The 23,935-nt window shown below is 44.6% G+C and overlaps 2 protein-coding genes across 2 annotated transcripts; one reads left to right on the top strand and one right to left on the bottom strand.

Moving 5' to 3' along the window:
* Positions 1–1,321: 1,321 nt before the first annotated feature.
* On the bottom strand, positions 1,322–8,734 carry LOC144514059 (uncharacterized). Its single transcript, XM_078245253.1, has 7 exons — positions 8,504–8,734; positions 5,531–5,615; positions 5,387–5,455; positions 4,488–4,589; positions 4,355–4,391; positions 3,977–4,065; positions 1,322–2,729 (listed from the first exon to the last, which is right to left on the bottom strand). The coding sequence occupies exons 1-7, from the start codon at positions 8,519–8,521 to the stop codon at positions 2,713–2,715; spliced, it is 417 nt and encodes a 138-aa protein (XP_078101379.1). The 5' UTR covers positions 8,522–8,734; the 3' UTR covers positions 1,322–2,712.
* A 2,769-nt stretch (positions 8,735–11,503) lies between these two features.
* Positions 11,504–23,935, top strand: LOC144514056 (uncharacterized). The gene is made up of 7 exons (XM_078245249.1): positions 11,504–11,614; positions 13,272–13,365; positions 14,966–15,049; positions 15,814–15,915; positions 16,012–16,048; positions 16,338–16,426; positions 17,455–23,935. The coding sequence occupies exons 1-7, from the start codon at positions 11,597–11,599 to the stop codon at positions 17,469–17,471; spliced, it is 441 nt and encodes a 146-aa protein (XP_078101375.1). The 5' UTR covers positions 11,504–11,596; the 3' UTR covers positions 17,472–23,935.

Genomic DNA, 23,935 nt, shown 5'->3' with positions numbered 1-23,935 from the left:
TTGGCTGTTTTTTCTGTGATTGTAACCTGTACTAGAAACAGTATTTAATGTTTGTCTGTTGTTTGCTGAGCTAACAGTGGTATGCACACTACTGTAGTACTGTAGCATGAAAACTGGGACATGTTGTTGTTGATTCTCCATCTTGACATGTTGACTGATTTGGTTATATGGGGAGAAATGAATTACATTTTCCTCAGTCTGCAGCATTGATCTTGTGTAGTGTTTGGTGAACTTATTGTATATTTGCACTTTCTCTGTGTACTTCATTTACAGTACTCCAGTCACTGAGAGGTACAATTGCTAAAAGTGTTTTAGGTTAGCAACAGTGTGTAACTGGTTCAAACTGAACTAAGTCAAAAGAAATGTGGTTCATATGGTAACAAAATATGTTTTTTATAAATTAGTGTATAGTTTATTTATTATGTATTATGTTTCATTTTGCCAATGGTCTGAGGTGTTCTGCTGACTGGGTGTAGTGATTTGAAAAAAACGGTCCTTGTTTTCAAAATTGTGCTTAAGCAATTAAAAAAAACTATAATAGAGTTTCTGTTGCATTGTGTCTGTGTGTGTGTGTGTGTGTGTGTGTGTGTTTGTGTGTGTGTTTGTGTGTGTGTGTGTGTGTGTGTGTGTGTGTGTGTGTGTGTGTGTGTGTGTGTGTGTGTGTGTGTGTGTGTGTGTGTGTGTGTGTGTGTGTGTGTGTGTGTGTGTGTGTGTGTGTGTGTGTGTGTGTGTGTGTGTGTGTGTGTGTGTGTGTGTGTGTGTGTGTGTGTGTGTGTGTGTGTGTGTGTGTGTGTGTGTGTGTGTGTGTGTGTGTGTGTGTGTGTGTGTGTGTGTGTGCCCGCCTCAACGGTTGCGATTGGTGTCTCAATTTTGGAGAAATTGGAAATGGGCTTGAATGGGCTCTTGGCCAGACTGACTTGCAGAAGTTCTTCAGGGTTTTCCCAGCTAACAGGAAGCTGTTTGTTTTGAACATTTTGATATGAAACACACGGGAATCAGTTATATATAAATACCTTAAGAAGATATGTGAAGATGCCCGCAGACCTCAGAGGGTACACTGGGTTAAAAGGGTTTCATATTTTTAGGGTTTCATACATTTCAAAATAAAAGACAGAAACCAATAAAATAAAACAGAACCAGAACGCTGTGTCACAAAAACAACAAAACTTAGTTTATAACACAAGTCAAACTAGTGTTGATCTGGATAAACAATGGTCCAATCAACACACACACACACACACACACACACACACACACACACACACACGTATATATATACACACACACACACACACACACACACACACACACACACACACACACACGTGTATATATATATATATATAAACAACAATAAAGAAGAAGAGTAATAATACATGAAACAGTTCCAGTAAACTTCACCCTCTACGTCAGCAGTAAACCAAAATAATCACCTTGGTAACACTGGGGGTGTGTGAGTTTCTGTTGCTACCTGTGTGTCACCATGGTTACACCTGATAAGGTGTCCCACCCACCCCCCCCCCCCCACTCTGCCCCCTCATACCTGTCTACCTTTAACCCTTTCACAACAAACAGATGTTAATCTCAGGTAATATTCACACTGGACGTCTTTAAACATTAGAATACTACAGAGTATACTACAGAGTATACATAATACTACAGAGAATACTACAGAGTATACATAATACTACTAGTATACTATCTGTTATATATTATAATACTACAGAGTATACTATCTGTTATATATTATAATACTACAGAGTAGACTATACCTGGACTATATCTAGACTATACCTGGACTATATCTAGACTATCTCTGGACTATATCTAGACTATACCTGGACTATATCTAGACTATCTCTGGACTATATCTAGACTATACCTGGACTATACCATGGCTAAACTTAGGCTACTCTTGTACTACACCTGATCTGCACCTGGACTATATCTAGACTACACCTGGACTATATCTAGACTATCCCTGGACTATACCTAGACTATACCTGGAATATATCTAGACTACACCTGGACTATACCATGGCTAAACTTAGGCTACTCTTGTACTACACCTGATCTGCACCTGGACTATATCTAGACTACACCTGGACTATATCTAGACTATCCCTGGACTATATCTAGACTACACCTGGACTATATCTAGACTATACCTGGACTATATCTAGACTATACCTGGACTATATCTAGATTATCCCTGGACTATATCGAGACTATACCTGGACTATATCTAGACTATCTCTGGACTATATCTAGACTACACCTGGACTATATTTAGACTATACCTGGACTATATCTAGAGTACACCTGGACTATATCTAGACTACACCTGGACTATATCTAGACTACACCTGGACTATATCTAGACTATACCTGGACTATATCTAGACTATACCTGGACTATATCTAGACTACACCTGGACTATACCTAGACTATACCTGGAATATATCTAGACTACATCTGGACTATACCATGGCTAAACTTAGGCTACTCTTGTACTACACCTGAGCTGCACCTGGACTATATCTTGACTACACCTGAGCTGAATCTAGACTGAACTGACCTGGTCTAAACCTGGGCTAACCCTAGCCTACATGTGGACTGAACCTGGCCCAGTATGCCTCTCTGGATCCGGGCCGACAGCTATTTGTTCTGTCGAAGCGGAGAGAAACTGGATCTCAACTGTTCATCTTCAGTCACGGCTGATCTGGACCTGCAGAGGAAACAAAACGCTGAGTCAGAGGTAGATTTCTCATAGCCAGACCCTCCTCCACAACGCTGCAAAGGAAGGTCTGGCTATGCAGTCAGAGGAAACGACAACATGCTGAGTCAGAGGAACCAGCATGCTGAGTCAGAGTAAACAACATGCTGAGTCAAACATGCTCTGGTTTATTGGCATTTCTTTAAACCAATCACAATCATCGTGGGCGGGGCTAAGCTCTGGACGGAGCCACGGTGCCTCTGCTAAATAGTCTCAGGAAGGAACTGGTTTTGGTGGAACATGTGTAAATTCAAAAGTAGTTTTAGTCGTGCAACAGAAAACTCCGATTGGACAGATAGTCTAGCTAGCTGTCTGGATTTACCCTGCAGAGATCTGAGGAGCAGTTAACCATAGTCCTCACAAATCAGCCGGAGGTTAGAAACCCAACACAGAGAAAGAGGAAGGGGACGGACATCTGTGAAAATACACGCATCCGGAGGAATTTCCTACAGAACCGGAGCAATCCTGGAAGTGGAACGTCGAGGACATGGACCGAGTCAGAGGAAACAACACGCCGAGTCAGAGGAAACAACGCGCCGAGTCAGAGGAAACAACGCGCCGAGTCAGAGGGAAGAACGTGCCGAGTCAGAGGAAAGAACGCGCCGAGTCAGAGGGAAGAACGTGCCGAGTCAGAGGGAAACAACGCGCCGAGTCAGAGGAAACAACGCGCCGAGTCAGAGGAAACAACGCGCCGAGTCAGAGGAAACAACGCGCCGAGTCAGAGGAAACAACGCGCCGAGTCAGAGGAACAACGCGCCGAGTCAGAGGAACAACGTGCCGGGTCAGAGGAACAAGGCACCGGGTCAGAGGGAAGAATGCGCCGGGTCAGAGGAAACAACACGCCGGGTCAGAGGGAAACAAGGCACCGAGTTAGAGGGAAACAACGCGCCGAGTCAGAGGAAACAACGCGCCGAGTCAGAGGAAACAACGCGCCGAGTCAGAGGGAAGAACGCGCCGAGTCAGAGGAAACAACGCGCCGAGTCAGAGGGAACAACGCGCCGAGTCAGAGGAAACAACGCGCCGAGTCAGAGGGAAGAACACACGTCATGGAAGATTACACAAATGTCAGAGACAACGCGTCAAGAAGAAAAAACATGAAAATAAATAAAAGATTATTTTTGTTTGACAGTTTTTGAGACTTGTTTTCCGAGTTATCTGATAATATGCGTATGACATGTGATTGAGTGAGTTAGTTTTACCGTATGATTTCTTCGGTCGCTGTTTCCAGCGGGACAGCATGGCAAGAGACACAGCGAGCAGCAGAACCAGGAACAGAGAAAGAGATACTCTACGGACAAAACAGATAAACACGTTTGAAGCATTATTGTCAGTGTTCTGTAGTATACGTACATCATTCATGTACCGATATAAGACAGATGTTTGAAGCATTATTGTCAGTGTTCTGTAGTATACGTACATCATTCATGTACCGATATAAGACAGATGTTTGAAGCATTATTGTCAGTGTTCTGTAGTATACGTACATCATTCATGTACAGATATAAGACAGATGTTTGAAGCATTATTGTCAGTGTTCCCGTGTGAATGAACTTGATCCTAATTAAAGTAATTCTTACGTCACAGTGAGGGTGATCCAGACTTCAGCAGCAGATGCTGTGAACAACAGAAACAAGCTGTTACAGCTTCACCTTTTCTATCAGAACTTCTTCAATCTGGAAGGTCATTGGTGTCTCAGGTGTGAAAGGTTACCTGCAGGTTGGGCCGTCGTCACCATGACAACAGCTGAGCTTTTGTTTGAACACAATGAGTCGGCAAACGTGGAACAATTAACCAGAGTTTCCTGATGAAACGCTGCAGGACACAAATCAACCAGTCAGAGTGTGTGTGTGTGTGTGTGTGTGTGTGTGTGTGTGTGTGTGTGTGTGTGTGTGTGTGTGTGTGTGTGTGTGTGTGTGTGTGTGTGTGTGTCTGTGTGTGCTGTGTGTGTGTGTGTGTGTGTGTGTGTGTGTGTGTGTGTGTGTGTGAGTGTGTGTGTGTGTGTGTGTGTGTGTGTGTGTGTGTGTGTGTGTGTGTGTGTGTGTGTGTGTGTGTGTGTGTGTGTGTGTGTGTGTGTGTGTGTGTGTGTGTGTCTCTGTATGTGTGTGTGTGTGTGTGTGTGTGTGTCTGTGTGTGTGTGTCTCTGTGTGTGTGTGTGCGTGTGTGTGTGTGTGTGTGTGTGTGTGTGTGTCTCTGTGTGTGTGTGTCTCTGTATGTGTGTGTCGTGCGTGTGTGTGTGTGTGTGTGTGTCTCTGTGTGTGTGTGTGTGTGTGTGTCTGTGTGTCTGTGTGTGTGTGTGTGTGTGTGTGTGTGTGTGTGTGTGTGTGTGTGTGTGTGTGTCTCTGTGTGTGTGTGTGTGTGTGTGTGTGTGTGTGTGTGTGTGTGTGTCTGTGTGTCTGTGTGTGTGTGTGTGTGTCTGTGTGTGTGTGTGTGTGTGTGTGTGTGTGTGTGTGTGTGTGTGTGTGTGTGTGTGTCTGTGTGTGTGTGTGTGTGTGTGAGTGTCTGTGTGTCTGTGTGTGTGTGTGTGTGTGTGTGTGTGTGTGTGTGTGTGTGTGTGTGTGTGTGTGTGTGTGTGTGTGTGTGTGTGTGTGTGTGTGTGTGTTTGTGTGTACCTGAGCAGTCTTTGCAGGGTCTACACTGGATCCCCACACCCCCCACACAGTTCTTTATCACAAAGTAACCTGCAAATCAAAGACAGGAAGTCAGATTGATGTTGTTCTCCTGGAGGATTTACTGCGCTGTGATTGGTCCATTACCTGGGTCACATGTCGGACAGCGTTTAGCAGCGACGGGGTCAAAGGTCACCAGCAGCAGACAGGCAGCTCTCAGGAAACAGCCGCTCTGATGGAAAGACAGCCAATCAGCTTCTCTGTTTATCAGATCTTTACCCATCATGCATTGCAGCCTGAACTTCTCTAATGTTACGGAGCAATGACAGTTACATTTTAAAGATTCACAGATTCAAAATCCTTTATTCATCCCACAATGGGGACATTCACACTGTTGCAGTAAAAGACACACGTTAACACACAATAATACAAATAATTAAAGAGAATAAATATTAAATAGTAAATACTAAAATGTATTTACAGTAATTGCACATGATGTAGTGTATGTTGTATCAGTCCTTGTGTGTGTGTTTTGCACAGTCACATGATTTAGTGTACAGTGGTGCTCATAAGTTATGAAGCCATGCTAAATTTGACTAAAAAGAGGAATAAAAAAATCATCTTTTGGAAATTGATCTTAATGCCTTAATTGAAAAAATAGGAAATCCAACCTTTAAGGACACCAGTTATCTTTGTGAATGAATAATGTTTCGTAAATAAATAAATGTTCTTCCTTAAAATACAGGAGGCATAAGTCAGTATACCCCTATGTTAGATTCCCATAGAGGCAGGCAGACTTTTATTTTGAAAGGCCAGTTATTTCATGGATCCAGGATACTATGATCCTGATAAAGATCCCTTGGTCCCCCCATCATCACATACCCTTCACCATACCCCCCCATCATCACATACCCTTCACCATACCCCCCCATCATCACATACCCTTCACCATACCCCCCACATCATCACATACCCTTCACCACCATACATATGTGATGATGTGGGGACCAAGGGATCATAGTATCCTGGATCCATGAAATAACTGGCCTTTCAAAATAAAAGTCTGTTAACACACAATAATTATTTGTATTATTGTGTGTTAACGTGTGTCTTTTACTGCAACAGTGTGAATGTCCCCATTGTGGGATGAATAAAGGATTTTGAATCTTTGAATCTTTAAAATGTAACTGTCATTGCTCCGTAACATTAGAACTAATTAAGATGACTGGACTGAAGCCTGTCCAGTCTTCTTAATCAGCCTGTCCAGTCTTCTTAATCAGCCTGTCCATTCTTCTTAATCAGCCTGTCCAGTCTTCTTAATCAGCCTGTCCAGTCTTCTTAATCAGCCTGTCCAGTCATCTTAATCAGCCTGTCCATTCTTCTTAATCAGCCTGTCCATTCTTCTTAATCAGCCTGTCCAGTCTTCTTAATCAGCCTGTCCAGTCATCTTAATCAGCCTGTCCAGTCTTCTTAATCAGCCTGTCCAGTCTTCTTAATCAGCCTGTCCAGTCATCTTAATCAGCCTGTCCATTCTTCTTAATCAGCCTGTCCAGTCTTCTTAATCAGCCTGTCCATTCTTCTTAATCAGCCTGTCCAGTCTTCTTAATCAGCCTGTCCAGTCATCTTAATCAGCCTGTCCATTCTTCTTAATCAGCCTGTCCAGTCATCTTAATCAGCCTGTCCAGTCTTCTTAATCAGCCTGTCCAGTCTTCTTTATCAGCCTGTCCATTCTTCTTAATCAGCCTGTCCAGTCATCTTAATCAGCCTGTCCAGTCTTCTTAATCAGCCTGTCCATTCTTCTTAATCAGCCTGTCCATTCTTCTTAATCAGCCTGTCCAGTCATCTTAATCAGCCTGTCCAGTCATCTTAATCAGCCTGTCCAGTCATCTTAATCAGCCTGTCCAGTCTTCTTAATCAGTATATATATATAGTATATAGTATATATGATTTAACCATATCCATGTCCGTACCCAGTACTAAAGTGCAGTTTTCTGCTGAAATCTCAGTGTGTTTCTCTATGTGTTTGTTGCACCATTTGATATCACAATAATGATAAAATACTACACATATAAATACTACATATATAAATACTACATATTGTGAAACCTTTGCCCCAACCTTGATCACCATGGTTACCAAGCAGTTAGTGAAATATGAAGCTGTTTGTTTGTCTCCTGGCAGAAACTCTGCACCCACCTGTTACCTGCTGCATACCTGAGGAAGCCCTACCCCCTACACACACACACACACACACACACACACACACACACACACAGACACACACAGACACACACACACACACAGAGACATACACATACACACACACACACACACACCCTAACATGCTCCAACACATGCTGTTGTCTCTCATTATCTACCAGCTACTGAACCCTTTTTATATAACTTGTTATCTCGTTCTCATGCCTTGATGACGCAGTAAGATCTGTCCAATCTGTGATCCTCCGGAAACACAGAAGAACTTAGCACGTGCTAGTTAGCATTATGCAGCTTCTAGCTAGAGACTTTCTCAGGAGTTAAAAAGCAGAGCTAACAGCTAACAGTAACAGTGTATACAACTCAGCCAATCTCACTCTGTATAAACCAACGACCCTGACAGGCTTTGTGCCAAAAAGTGAGTGTTTATCTCCGCCCACAACTTCCCCTGAACACTGAGTTACTGGATGTACCGGCCCTTTAAGAAGGTCTTTCAGCTACCGGCCCTTTAAGAAGCTCTTTCAGCAGGTAAACACTTCTGCAGGTATAAGACTCAGGAATCAGATAAAGTCATTTTTGAGGGAGACACAACTTTCTCAAATATAAAGTAGAAGCTGAGATCATTTTTTGCAGAACACTGGTTGGTTGGGTTAGGGTTAACTGAACTAACCAATCAGACACTAGCAGAACGTTTACCTATTAATCAGAACTTTAGACTGTCGTAGATGTGAGGAACAGCACAGAGCATTACTATAACTGCTGATGTTAATAACTAAACATGTAAACAGGTAAATGTATAATTTAACATTTTAATATGTTAACACACTTGTGTTGTGCAAGGGATACAAGTCAAACTGTAACTGTATGAATGAGCTGTACACCTGCCAGGTAGAGGAAGAAACTCACCTGTAGTTCAGTACACATGTCTCCCGTCTCCCAGAGAACTCTCTGCTCTGGTATTCTGATGATGATGTTGTATGGCAGAAGGTAGGAAGGCCTGTGATGATGGTGGAGAAAGTTGTTTCCTTTTCTATCCTTATTGACAGAGGGGCAGGGGAATAATGACGCCCATTAGGGGTTTTTTAATAGCTTTCCGACTTTGAAGGCATGCTACGACCAGCTCCCAGCATGCATGGGGTTGACAAAAACCTGTTCAGCTGGATGTGCAGTTTCGGCTGTTGCAAGAACCTTGGCTGTGGCTGTGGCTCCAACACTGATCTCGCAGGAGACTTCTTTTTTTAAAGGACAATTCAGATGCAAAATGAACCTAGAGGTTAATAACATATGTGTACCGAGTCAACCGTTCTCTGGGACATGTTGTTATGGTAATCACATGTGTATTTAGCTTGAAAACAAGCTACAGCAAAACCAGTGGTTAGCTGCTAACGCTAGCTTTTGGGGCAAAGGGTAAATCACTATTTCTACATCATTACAAAGGCTCAAAATAGCACCACACTTCAACGGTAACATAATGAGTTTCCTACATGTCACATGTCCCAAGCATTGAGAACTTTGGAAGTGTACAGAAAGTTTATTTAAAAGATAGATCATAAAGACAGTAGCGTTCATGTAGTAGACATGTTGTTTGACTGCTCATGACTGTTTTCCAAGATGGTGGCCGCATGTGAACATGAACGCTACTGTCTTTCTAATCTATCTTTTTAATACACTGTCTGTACACTTCCAAAGTTCTCAATGCTTGGGTTTACATGTAGGGACCCTCATTATGCTACCGTGGAAGTGTGGTGCTATTTTGAGTCTTGTTAGTGGTGCAGAAATAGTGATTTACCCTCTACCCCCGAAAAGTAGCATTAGTAGCTAACCACAGGTTAGCGCTAGCTTGTTTAAAGCTAGAGACACATTAGATTAGCATGAAAACATGTCCCAGAGAACAGTCGACTCTGTACACATATGGTATTAACCCCAAGGGTCATTTTGCGCCGCAACTGTCCTTTAAAGGATAATTTTGTAGGGGTGCTTCAGCGAAGCCAGTTAACCCTAAATACGTTTAGGAAAAACCCCTGACCCTCACTGTGTCTACCTGCTCACAGACAGTTACTAAACTCACCTGGAGGCTCAGGCTGCACAGTTCCTTCACAATAAAAGCACCAACAGGTATTTAGACTAACATTTTGATTCTGATGTCAGAATCGGGTAAGGGTCAGACAAGGAGTGCGTTGGGTAAAGGCCAGACGAGGGGTGTGGGGGGTTAGGGCCAGGCGAGGAGTGTGGGGGGTAAGGGCCAGACGAGGGGTGCGTTGGGTAAGGGCCAGGCAAGGGGTCCGTTGGGTAAAGGGTCAGACGAGGGGTGCGTTGGGTAAGGGCCAGGCGAGGGGTCCGTTGGGTAAGGGTCAGACGAGGAGTGCGTTGGGTAAGGGCCAGGCAAGGGGTCCGTTGGGTAAAGGACAGACGAGGGGTGCGTTGGGTAAGGGTCAGACGAGGGGTGCGTTGGGTAAGGGTCAGACGAGGGGTGCGTTGGGTAAAGGACAGACGAGGGGTGCGTTGGGTAAGGGTCAGACAAGGAGTGCGTTGGGTAAGGGTTAGACGAGGAGTGCGTTGGGTAAGGGTCAGACAAGGAGTGCGTTGGGTAAAGGCCAGACGAGGGATGTGGGGGGTTAGGGCCAGGCGAGGAGTGCATTGGGTAAGGCCCAGACGAGGGGTGCGTTGGGCCAGACGAGGGGTGCGTTTGGTAAGACGAGGGGTGCGTTGGGTCATACGAGGACTGCGTTGGTTAAGGCTCAGACGAGGAGTGGGGGGGTAAAGGTCAGGGCCAGACGAGGGGTGCGTTTGGTAAGACGAGGGGTGCGTTGGGTCATACGAGGGGTGCGTTGGTTAAGGCTCAGACGAGGAGTGGGGTGGGTAAGGGTCAGGGCCAGACGAGGGGTGCGTTTGGTAAGACGAGGGGTGCGTTGGGTCATACGAGGGCTGCGTTGGTTAAGGCTCAGACGAGGAGTGGGGGGGGTAAGGGTCAGGGCCAGACGAGGGGTGCGTTTGGTAAGACGAGGGGTGCGTTGGGTCATACGAGGGCTGCGTTGGTTAAGGCTCAGACGAGGAGTGGGGGGGGTAAGGGTCAGGGCCAGACGAGGGGTGCGTTTGGTAAGGGCCAGGTGAGGAGTGCGGGGAGGTAGGTATTTAACTGTATGACCTCACATAAATCTGTCCGTCAGTCATCAAGTTCAGGGACTCAATTGTTGTTTCCATGGCTACACTGTTGGCTGGATGTAAACAGATGAGTCATGTTTCTGATATATGCAGGAAGCTATTATACAAGTAAATATATCTTAAGGTGCGGCTGTGCTGACATCTGTTTCTAAACACAGACGCACACACACACACACACACACACACACACACACACAGACACACACACACACACACAGACACACAGACACACATACACACACACACACACACAGACACACAGACACACACACACACACACACACACACACACACACACACACACACACACACACACACACACACACACAGACACACAGACACACACACACACACACACACACACACACACAGACACAGACACACAGACACACAGACACACAAACACACACACACACACACACACAGACACACAGACACACACACAAATAAAGTAGAAGTATAAACCTGAAAATCCTTCATAATACGTCACCTTTAAAGAACTTTAGTACCCCCCCCCCACATAGTGCGTTAACCCTCCCAGTGTCTCCTCCCCCCCCCCCCCCCCCACATAGTGCGTTAACCCTCCCAGTGGCTCCTCCCCCTCCCCCCCTCACATAGTGTTTGACCCTCCCAGTGGCTCCTCCCCCTCCCCCCCTCACATAGTGTTTAACCCTCCCAGTGGCTCCTCCCCCTCCCCTGCTGCTTTAAGCCCCCCCTATCTGTTTACGGTTAGAAAAGTAAACAACTTCCTCCTTGGCCAACACAAGCCTTCCTCCCTTCCACCATCAAACATCATCAGAATACCAGAGCAGAGAGTTCTGGGAGAGAGACGGAGACATGTGGACCAGACTACAGGTGAGTTTCTCCCTCTACCTGGCAGGTATACAGCTCACTCATTGTTTCCCTTGTTAAAGCTGATTTAATCTAACATTTAGGATTGTCTTAGTTACGTTTGATATCAGTTGTAGTTTTTGTTGGAATTTTAAATGAGTGTTAACATATTGAAATGTTAAATTATACATTTACCTGTTTACATGTTTAGTTATTAACATCAGCAGTTATAGTAATGCTCTGTGCTGTTCCTCACATCTACGACAGTCTAAAGTTCTGGTTAATAGGTAAACGTTCTGCTAGTGTCTGATTGGTTAGTTCAGCTGCATGTTATCAACAAACCAAACAGCTGTTCTCAGATCTCATTTTTTGTGTAGATTATAGTACCTGCTGAAACACCTTCTTAAAGGGCCGGTACATCATCTCAGCTGGTCATATTGTTGGCTAACTAAAGTAACTAGTAACTAAAGTAACTAGTAACTAAAGCTGGAACAGATGAATGTAGTGGAGTAGAAGTAGAAAGTGACTGAAAGAAAAGACTCAAGTAATGTACAAGTACCTCAACATTTGGTACTGAAGTACAGTACTGGAGTACTTAGTTACATTGCACAACTTGCCGGAAAGATCACAGATAGAAAACAATATTACTGCGTCGTTAAGGAGTGAAAACGAGATAAGAAGCTATATAAAAACACAGCACGTGTTGGAGCATGCCAGGGTGTGTCTGTGTGTCTGTGTGTGTGTGTCTGTGTGTGTGTGTGTGTGTCTGTGTGTGTGTGTGTGTGTGTGTGTGTGTGTGTGTGTGTGTGTGTGTGTGTGTGTGTGTGTGTCTGTGTGTGTCTGTGTGTGTGTGTGTGTGTGTGTGTGTGTGTGTGTGTGTGTGTGTGTGTGTGTGTGTGTGTGTGTGTGTGTGTGTGTGTGTGTGTGTGTGTGTGTGTGTGTGTGTGTGTGTGTGTGTGTGTGTGTATGTGTGTGTCTCTGTGTGTCTGTGTGTGTGTGTGTGTGTGTGTGTGTGTGTGTGTGTGTGTGTGTGTGTGTGTGTGTGTGTGTGTGTGTGTGTGTGTGTGTGTGTGTGTGTGTCCTGTGTGTCTGTGTGTGTGTGTGTGTGTGTGTGTGTGTGTGTCTGTGTGTGTGTGTGTGTGTGTGTGTGTGTGTGTGTGTCTGTGTGTCTGTGTGTGTGTGTGTGTGTGTGTGTGTGTGTGTGTGTGTCTGTGTGTGTGTGTGTGTGTGTGTGTGTGTGTGTCTGTGTGTGTGTGTGTGTCTGTGTGTGTGTGTGTGTGTGTGTGTGTGTGTGTGTGTGTGTGTGTGTGTCTGTGTGTGTCTGTGTGTGTGTGTGTGTGTGTGTGTGTGTGTGTGTGTGTGTGTGTGTGTGTGTGTGTCTGTGTGTGTCTGTGTGTGTGTGTGTGTGTGTGTGTGTGTGTGTGTGTGTGTGTGTGTGTGTGTCTGTGTGTGTGTGTGTGTGTGTGTGTGTGTGTGTGTGTGTGTGTGTGTGTGTGTGTGTCTGTGTGTGTGTGTGTGTGTGTGTGTGTGTGTGTGTGTGTGTGTGTGTGTGTGTGTGTGTGTGTGTGTGTGTGTGCAACCCTATGGGACACTTTACCTTAGGAGACTTTAGTTCAGGCTGCAATGCATGATGGGTAAAGATCTGATAAACAGAGAAGCTGATTGGCTGTGTTTCCATCAGAGCGTCTGTTTCCTGAGCACTACATGTCTGCTGCTGGTGACCTTTGACCCCGGCGCTGCTCATAAGACCAGACCCTGTCCGACATGTGACCCAGGTAATGGACCAATCAGTTTCCATCCACGTGTCAGTCCAATGATCTGAAGTTCAGTAAAGAAGTCGTGTGAATAGAGCTGGTGAGAGAGTGTTTCCAACCAGCGGCTTTACAGCCAGTAGAACCGGTGTAATGACGTCACGTGCTGTTTTGCGGTCAAATGGGTAAATGGAATTGATTTGAGACATTTGAAGGTGTTTCCATTCATTTCGCACTGAATCAACAACGTTCAAGCTGACATTTGCAAACAAAGTTTGCTAGACAAAATGAATCGCGCCATCTACCAACAAACGACCAACACTGCACAAGTTCACGCTATAATAAGACAACAACGACGCTGTGATGATGCAGATGCACAGAAAGGTGCTGTTGACATTACACTTCCTGTGAGACAAGCAGGCACAACGGTGGTTTCTGTGCCCTGGGGACTGACTGACAGGCTGAGGTCGTAAGGCACGCAACTTTATCTCTACAGCAGCTTGGGAGGAGGGAGGGGTTTTATTTTTATTTTTCTTTAATTTATTTAAAGTGTAACATATTTTAATAAAATAACATAATGTTCTAAATACATCGGATAAATAGGTTTGACAATATTTTTTACAACTGAAATAATTGTTTTGTAATTACAGAGGGAAAGTACCAAGAAAAAGGTACCGTTGGGTAACGGAACCGAATTTCTGGTATCGTACTGATATCTGTTCAGTAGTAGCCTAAACAATGCATGTTTCATTTTAAGTTCAATTCATTGTAATTGTAGACTAGAGCTGGTATATATATATATATATATATATGTATCGCTGTTTGAGCGCCTTCCATTTACTCCGGAGGACGTCCCACGGCTTGCCGTAACCTTTGTTGGCCATTTCCTTCGTGAGTTCCTGATAAATTACGGTATTTCTTAGATTTTTGCTATCTAAAATAGACGTTATATTTTGCATGTAAATTAAATTCAAAAATTCTCTCGTCTCCTCGTTGGTCCACTTCCATCTGTCTTTGTTGACCCCGCCATGTGTGCAAACAGAGCGGAAATACTGGGCGCAAATGAACTACAACTTCTTCGTTTTTGTGGCGCGTTGCAACCATAAAACTAAAACTTAATCGCAATTCATTATTTATTTTTAGTTTATCACATCAGCCGTATATCTCACCGTCTCACGGCAGTTTGTGTAAATGTCACGTTATTTTTAATCTATTTTTACGTGTTCACGTGCACATTTTTTTCCCGGGAGACAGCCAGAAGACGGCTGAAAAGGACACCCCATATGCTGGGAGCAAGGCGCAAGGCGGCCGCGGGGGACCCGCAACAATAACGGGACGGTTGGGTTTAGGATAAACACTACAAGGAAAGGGCACCTCACACGCTGTGGCCACGAAATATGCTTCCCATTGAAATACATTACTTAAACGTAAAAAATTAGAAAAACGTGCCCGTGAACACGTATCAATAGATTAAAAATATGACTGAAATTTGAGTGTTTCCATAAGGCATTTTTCATTCGATATCACTTAATTCAGATAAAACGTATGGATGGAAACATAGCTACAGCGCAGTAAATCCTCCAGGAGAACAACATCAATCTGACTTCCTGTCTTTGATTTGCAGGTTACTTTGTGATAAAGAACTGTTCTGTTAACAGCCAGGGATGGATGGAGGGGATCAAGTGTGGACGCTGTACAGACTGCTCAGGTACACACACACACACACACACACACACACACACACACACACACACACAGAGACACACACACATACACACACACACACACACACACACACACACACACACACACACACACACACATACACACACACACACACACACACACACACACACACACACACACACACACACACACACACACAGAGACACACACACACACACACACACACATACACACACACACACACACATACACACACACACACACACATACACACACACACACAGACACGACATACACACACACACACACACGACACTACACACACACAGAGACATACAGCACACACACACACACAGACACACACACACACACACTACACAGACACACACACACACACACACACATAGAGACACACACACAGAGACACACACACACATACACATACACATACACGCACACACACACATACAGAGACATCACACACACACACACACACACGACACACACACACACATACAGAGACACACACACACTACACTACACACACATATACACACACACACACACACACACACACACACACTACACACAGACACACATTACATAGACACACACACACACACATACACACACACACACACACACACACATACACACACACACACACACACAGACACACAGACACACACACACACACACACAGACACACAGACACACACACACACTCACACACACACACACACACACACACACACACTCTCTGACTGGTTGATTTGTGTCCTGCAGCGTTTCATCAGGAAACTCTGGTTAATTGTTCCACGTTTGCCGACTCATTGTGTTCAAACAAAAGCTCAGCTGTTGTCATGGTGACGACGGCCCAACCTGCAGGTAACCTTTCACACCTGAGACACCAATGACCTTCCAGATTGAAGAAGTTCTGATAGAAAAGGTGAAGCTTTAACAGCTTGTTTCTGTTGTTCACAGCGTCTGCTGCTGAAGTCTGGATCACCCTCACTGTGACGTAAGAATCACTTTAATTAGGATCAAGTTCATTCACACGGGAACACTGACAATAATGCTTCAAACATCTGTCTTATATCTGTACATGAATGATGTACGTATACTACAGAACACTGACAATAATGCTTCAAACATCTGTCTTATATCGGTACATGAATGATGTACGTATACTACAGAACACTGACAATAATGCTTCAAACATCTGTCTTATATCTGTACATGAATGATGTACGTATACTACAGAACACTGACAATAATGCTTCAAACGTGTTTATCTGTTTTGTCCGTAGAGTATCTCTTTCTCTGTTCCTGGTTCTGCTGCTCGCTGTGTCTCTTGCCATGCTGTCCCGCTGGAAACAGCAACCGAAGAAATCATACGGTAAAACTAACTCACTCAATCACATGTCAACTAATTATCAGATAACTGAAAACAAGTCTCAAAAACTGTCAAAAAATAATCTTTTATTTGTTTTTTTTTGTTTTTTTGACGCTTGTCTCGACATTTGTAATTTCCATACGTGTGTTCTTCCTCTAACTCGGCGCGTTGTTTCCTCTGACTCGGCGTGTTCTTCCTCTGACTCGGCGCGTTGTTTCCTCTGACTCGGCGCGTTGTTTCCTCTGACTCGGCGTGTTGTTCCCTCTGACTCGACGCGTTGTTTCCCTCTGACTCGGCACGTTGGTTCCCTCTGACTCGGCACGTTCTTCCCTCTGACTTGGCGCGTTGTTTCCTCTGACCCGGCACGTTGTTTCCTCTGACTCGCCACGTTCTTCCCTCTGACTCGGCACGTTGTTTCCTCTGACTCGGCACGTTCTTCCCTCTGACTCGGCGTGTTGTTTCCTCTGACTCGGCGCGTTCTTCCCTCTGACTCGGCGCGTTGTTTCCTCTGACTCGGCGCGTTCTTTCCTCTGACTCGGTCCATGTCCTCGACGTTCCACTTCCAGGATTGCTCCGGTTCTGCAGGAAATGCCTCCGGATGCGTGTATTTTCACAGATGCCCGTCCCCTTCCTCTTTCTCTGTGTTGGCGTTCTAACCTCAGGTGGATTTGTGAGGACTATGGTTAACTGCTCCTCAGATCTCTGCAGGGTAAATCCAGACAGCTAGCTAGACTATCTGTCCAATCTGAGTTTTCTGTTGCACGACTAAAACTACTTTTGAACGTACACATGTTCCACCAAAACCAGTTCCTTCCTGAGACTATTTAGCAGAGGCACCTTGGCTCCGTCCGGAGCTTAGCCCCGCCCAAGATGATTGTGATTGGTTTAAAGAAATGCCAATAAACCAGAGCATGTTTTTCTCCCATCGATGAATGCTATGTGGACTAGCCAGACCTTCCTTTGCAGCGTTGTGGAGGAGGGTCTGGCTATGAGAAATCTACCTCTGACTCAGCGTTTTGTTTCCTCTGCAGGTCCAGATCAGCCGTGACTGAAGATGAACAGTTGAGATCCAGTTTCTCTCCGCTGCGACAGAACAAATAGCTGTCGGCCCGGATCCAGAGAGGCATACTGGGCCAGGTTCAGTCCACATGTAGGCTAGGGTTTAGTTTAGTCTGGATATAGTCCAGGTTGAGTTTAGGGTTAGCCCAGGTCAGTATAGTCTACATCAGCTGATCTCTAACGTATCAGAATGAATATTTAATCAACTCAAGTTATAACTTTTATTATAGTATTTATTCAAGTTGAGTTCTCAGTTTTAACATTTGGGAACCGTTATATAGTAAACAACAGTACCTTTTCTCCAGCTTCATGTAGTTAAAGAACACATTTTTTGACAATGTCACTATTTTACACTTTTTACATAGATTTGTTTTACTTTCGTCGTTTTATTCCAACAGTTTCCTTTTGTTGACGCCTTTTTCGTGTATATTCAACATCAATAACAACGTATTAATCTATTGAAAAAAAATCTAAAGTGAAAGTGTTACACTTTATAAGGTTTTCTGTTCATAACTTCAGGTGTACTTGCTGTTCGGCCTGGACTGTGAGACAGAGACCGGTCTGGATCTCCGGATGCGTCAGAAGGTTCTGGAGCTATGTGGCTTATTAAAGAATGGCTCCAATCTTTACTTTACTTAACTACGGGGCAAAAGAATCGCTCATAATCTGTGTTCACCTTCACCCCCAAAAAAAGTCACAAAAGCATAAAAAAAAACCATTAAAAAATGCCTCAAAAGTGGAAAAAAGAAATGCTAAAATATTGTCAAAAGAAGCGCCAAAAAAACATCAAAAAAGTTTAAAAATACTTTAAAAAAAAGTGTAGACAAGAAGTCACCCTGAGACAGACAGTTACTCTGATCAAACCATTCTCATTCCGAACTCGTAGAATCAGGACGTTTGGACAGTGGCTGTCAGCGTCTGATGAGACGAAAAAGGCGTCTTTCAGCGTGTTTGTGTAACGCACCGGGGAGAGCAGCAGTTAGAGAGGATTTAGAGAGTAGTAAGGAGGTTGGTTGGGGGGGTGGATGGGTCAAACACAGGTTCACGTCCCGCTTGTCATGTTTGCTATAGTCGTTTTTTTCTTTCCTCCCGTGTGTCACAGAACCGTACGCCCACCCACGACCCTTTCCTAAACCCAAACATCCCGTTCTTCCCGCATGTAACGGAACCGTAAGCCCACCCACAACCTTTTCCTTCCCAATAGTCCCGACCAAGCGCGTTTACTTATAGCGCTAAAGAGACGGCAATAGTCCCGACCAAGCGCATTTGCTTATAGCGCTAAAGAGACGGCAATAGTCCCGACCGAGCACGTTTACTTATAGCTCTAAAGGGACGACAATAGTCCCGACCAAGCACGTTTACTTATAGCTCTAAAGGGACGACAATAGTCCCGACCAAGCGCGTTTACTTATAGCTCTAAAGGGACGTCAATAGTCCCGACCAAGCACGTTTACTTATAGCTCTAAAGGGACGACAATAGTCCCGACCACGTTTACTTATAGCGCTAAAGGGACGGCAATAGTCCCGACCAAGCGCGTTTACTTATAGTGCTAAAGGGACGTCAATAGTCCCGACCAAGCACGTTTACTTATAGCGCTAAAGGGACGGCAATAGTCCCGACCAAGCGCGTTTACTTATAGCGCTAAAGGGACGGCAATAGTCCCGACCAAGCACGTTTACTTATAGCGCTAAAGGGACGGCAATAGTCCCGACCAAGCACGTTTACTTATAGCGCTAAAGGGACGGCAATAGTCCCGACCAAGCACGTTTACTTATAGCGCTAAAGGGACGGCAATAGTCCCGACCAAGCACGTTTACTTATAGCGTTAAAGGGATGACAATAGTCCCGACCAAGCGCGTTTACTTATAGCGCTAAAGGGACGGCAATAGTCCCGATCAAGCACGTTTACTTATAGCGTTAAAGGGACGGCAATAGTCCCGACCAAGCGCGTTTACTTATAGCGCTAAAGGGACGGCAATAGTCCCGACCAAGCACGTTTACTTATAGCGCTAAAGGGACGGCAATAGTCCCGACCAAGCACGTTTACTTATAGCGCTAAAGGGACGACAATAGTCCCGACCACGTTTACTTATAGCGCTAAAGGGACGACAATAGTCCCGACCACGTTTACTTATAGCGCTAAAGGGACGACAATAGTCCCGACCACGTTTACTTATAGCTCTAAAGGGACGGCAATAGTCCCGACCAAGCGCATTTACTTATAGCGCTAAAGGGACGGCAATAGTCCCGACCAAGCACGTTTACTTATAGCGCTAAAGGGACGACAATAGTCCCGACCAAGCGCGTTTACTTATAGCGCTAAAGGGACGTCAATAGTCCTGACCAAGCGCGTTTACTTATAGCTCTAAAGGAGTCTTTTAGCGTCAATAAGAACAACAAAGGCACCTGACCAAGCGTCCAGATTTTACGAGATGAGTGTGAGAACGTGTTGCTCTGAGATGGACAGTTACTCTGATAATGAGTCTCTATTGGGATACTTCGGTGAGTACTCTTACATGTACATTTGGACATGGTGGTGCACGGCCGCTATGCACTGACAGGAAATGGTCTTTGGCGGTATTAGGCTTTTATTCAAGCCAGTGAACAATCAAACACAACTCATACATATAAATATAATGACATTTGGGAAAAATCCATTAAACATTACTCAGGCTTATATTGCCATATGAAAATACATTTGTTAAAAAAACACATTCAGATAACACATTACATTTAATGGATCACAGGGACACAATGAAGACCTCTTTGTGGAGGCTCCCCTGTGGGTTCTACATATAGTATGTGCATAGATGGCTGTGTTAAAAAACAAATGTTCATAAGGGTCCAACTTAACAATGAGTTTGGACAAATCTGTTGTTTGTCTACCTATGAGTAAATTATGTTTATTTTGAAATCGTTATTATAAAGGATGTCTATTTCTAGTAAATTGTGTGGTTTGTTTTGATCTAGAGGAGGACGCCAAGAAGAAATGGAGGAACTTAAGGGATGAGTACAGGAAGTAGCACATAGCAACGAAGGAGAGGCGAGCCCCTACCCTGACATACCTGGTCCTTTACGGTCCCTAGAGAACCCCTACCCTGACACACCTAGTCCTTTACGGTCCCTAGAGAACCCCTACCCTGACACACCTGGTCCTTTACGGTCCCTAGAGAACCCCTACCCTGACACACCTAGTCCTTTACGGTCCCTAGAGAACCCCTACCCTGACACACCTGGTCCTTTACGGTCCCTAGAGAACCCCTACCCTGACATACCTGGTCCTTTACGGTCCCTAGAGAACCCCTACCCTGACACACCTGGTCCTTTACGGTCCCTAGAGAACCCCCTACCCTGACACACCTGGTCCTTTACGGTCCCTAGAGAACCCCTACCCTGACATACCTGGTCCTTTACGGTCCCTAGAGAACCCCTACCCTGACACACCTAGTCCTTTACGGTCCCTAGAGAACCCCTACCCTGACACACCTGGTCCTTTACGGTCCCTAGAGAACCCCTACCCTGACATACCTGGTCCTTTACGGTCCCTAGAGAACCCCTACCCTGACATACCTGGTCCTTTACGGTCCCTAGAGAACCCCTACCCTGACATACCTGGTCCTTTACATTCCCTACAGAACCCATACCCTGACACACCAGGGGTCTCATTTATAAAACTGTGCGTAGGATGCTTACTAAAAGTGTACGTATGCCCAAAAAAACAATTTTTAGATTTATAAAACCGTGCGTACGTACATCTGTAAGCAATGTTCCCTTTATAAATCACAGAATACCTACAAGTCTGCGTACGTGAATCAGCCTCTTATCCCGCCCTGTACACGCCCATTTTTAACCATAAATAGTCAATGCAGAGCACCTCGTGAATGCTGATCAGTATGTTAATGACCCTGGCAGGTGTAGGGAAACCTGATCTATAGACTACCTATATTAATAATATGTCCAAAACGGCAGGCGTTACGGCACTCGGGGACAGCTTCGATGTACCAGACGTATATGATAAGATTTAACAGAACTATATATCATATCCAAACAAGCCTTAGTGATAAAGTTGAAGATTATATATAATATTTATTAAAAAACACTTAGCTGTCTGACATTTCCCTCTGGAAACAGCTGGTTTCCCCCAGAGTGGCGAGGACCTGTATTTGGACCGGGATGGCACAGTTCCAGCGCGTTGCCCTCTCTACTGGACCCAGTTCAGTACACAGATCCAAGAGCTCAGCTTTAGGGAATCTAAATCAGCATATTAGCCAGTCATCATCCTGGTCCCTGAAGTCTCTCTCTCTCCTGATTCTTCCATTAGTGGAGTCCTCCTGCAGGGCCAGCAGGGCCATCATGCAGCATTACACACGGGGGGGGGGGGTCACCGGAGTATTAATATGTTTACAACATATTGTGACTGTTAACACCTTGCCAACACAGCATCAACTAGTGGTGTCCCCCTCCTGAGATACAATCTGAAGATGAAATAAAGTGTAATAGGCAAACACACTTTTCTTCATGCAGGTTTTGTCACAAACAGTATTAAAGTTAGGACAGATAACGAGGACATTAAGGGTAACGATTGCGCGAGAGCTTAACAGCTGTATTTCCAGACTTTGACATTTGATGATATATGCACAATATATTTAGTTATTTACACTGTGTTCTGCCGTTATCTAATGCTAGGGTATTTGATGCTATCCTGTATTCCAGTCGGGCCGTCTTCTCCGTATTGGACAATGTGACGATGAGACAGCGCCGATTAAACATTAAGAACTAATTTTTATTTAAGATTTCAGTTGGAGGTGTTTATGGAACAATTATCACTCCATGTAATCGCAAATAACCCTGCTGGATTTAATCTTCATGGTAACGTGGATGATATGGAGTGGAAAAATATGCGTGAGGCATCAATACTTGAAAATATTACGAGTAGGGCTGTCAAACGATTAATTTTTTCTTAATCGCGATTAATCACATGTTTTATCACATGATTAAACTATTATTTAGCATTTCAGAACAGTTATTAAGTCCATATTAACAATGGAAGCCGTTCTTACCAGAGGATCTTAACTGGGAATCAAATGAATGCAAAGAAAGTGACTTTATGAACTTGACTTTAAGATTTGTAATTATTTATTATTTATTTATTTACTATAAAAAGAAAATGTGTGAATCTAGTCACACATTTGAAACACTTGAAACTACTATCCCCCTCGAGGGGTCTTTAAGACCCGAGCCCTCTACGATGCTGACAGGTCTGCCGTTAGCTGCCACCCGTTTAGCAAGAGCTGTAGTAATTTTTTGGGATTTGGTTTCATCAACAGGTCGGCTAGTAGTACTCTCCAAAATACTGCTTAGCCTGAGCCCGCTAGCATCAACCTGAGTGACGTTAATTGCATGCAGCCTGCAGCAGCAGGATGTGTTAGGAGGAAGTGGCAGCTTGATGAGAAGTAACGGTGCTGCAGAGGGTCAAAATAGTAGCTGTTAGGCCCCACGCCAAGCCCAGTGAGGTGAAAATACATTAATACATAAATGGTGGCATGAGATTAATGGGATTTAAAAAAATGAACGTGTTATGCTCGGCCCTTAAACATGTTAATGCTGACAGTCCTAATTACAAGTAATCGTTATTCCCACATTTACTTTCTGCAGTCTGACTTCAGTTCACCACCTCACCATCTGCGTCGCCAGTTCCTATTGGCTCCAAAATGTGTGTGTGCATGGGTCAGAGTTTGCGTGGAGGACCGCACATTCTCCCGTCAAGTTTGTTTTTTATAAATCAAAACCCTATGTTTATAAATGAGACCCCAGGTCCTTTACAGTCCCTGCAGAACCCCTACCCTGATACACCTGGCCCTGCAGAACCCCTACCCTGATACACCTGGCCCTGCAGAGCCCCTACCCTGATACACCTGGCCCTGCAGAACCCCTACCCTGATACACCTGGCCCTGCAGAACCCCTACCCTGATACACCTGGCCCTGCAGAACCCCTACCCTGACACACCTGGTCCTTTACGGTGGGGGAACCTGGAACACTAGAGCCCTTACCCTGACACACCTGGTCCTTAACAGTGGGGGAACCTGCAACACCAGAGCCCCTGCATCCAAAGAGTTCTCTGAGTTTGAGAACCACGTAATTGGTGACTGTCAAGCAACCCAAATGAGTGGCAACTCTACCTGGAGTGGATCTTATCTGGCTTCTAGGCTCCAAAGACATTCGTCTGCAAAGGGACAGCCGCTCACATTACGCATTGAGCTGTCGATATGGGAAGAAGAGTTTGGGCAGTGACACAAACATTTACAAACTTCTTTGACATTTGCATTTTGTGTATTTCTGTTTGTTTTGTGTGCAATACAGGACAGCAATTCATATTTTTCTGTTTGTGTTTAATATTTAAGAACAATTCAAATTGTTTATTTTGAGTGCATTAAAGATTTTGAATATTTA

Source organism: Sander vitreus, unplaced genomic scaffold (genome assembly GCF_031162955.1).
Source record: "Sander vitreus isolate 19-12246 unplaced genomic scaffold, sanVit1 ctg427_0, whole genome shotgun sequence".
NCBI classification, from domain to species: Eukaryota; Metazoa; Chordata; class Actinopteri; order Perciformes; family Percidae; genus Sander; species Sander vitreus.
The sequence above is the reverse complement of the archived record's forward strand: the minus strand, read 5'-3'. Positions and strand labels throughout refer to the sequence as shown.

What these genes read in the sequence shown, in the direction of transcription:
- LOC144514059 (XM_078245253.1), bottom strand. An exon ending in CTGTCCGACATGTGACCCAG is followed by an intron (nt 5,456 to 5,530) that starts GTAATGGACCAA and finishes TTTGATTTGCAG; the next exon opens with GTTACTTTGTGATAAAGAAC. An exon ending in ACCCTGCAAAGACTGCTCAG is followed by an intron (nt 4,590 to 5,386) that starts GTACACACAAAC and finishes TGTGTCCTGCAG; the next exon opens with CGTTTCATCAGGAAACTCTG.
- LOC144514056 (XM_078245249.1), top strand. An exon ending in ACGCTGTACAGACTGCTCAG is followed by an intron (nt 15,050 to 15,813) that starts GTACACACACAC and finishes TGTGTCCTGCAG; the next exon opens with CGTTTCATCAGGAAACTCTG. An exon ending in GACGACGGCCCAACCTGCAG is followed by an intron (nt 15,916 to 16,011) that starts GTAACCTTTCAC and finishes TGTTGTTCACAG; the next exon opens with CGTCTGCTGCTGAAGTCTGG.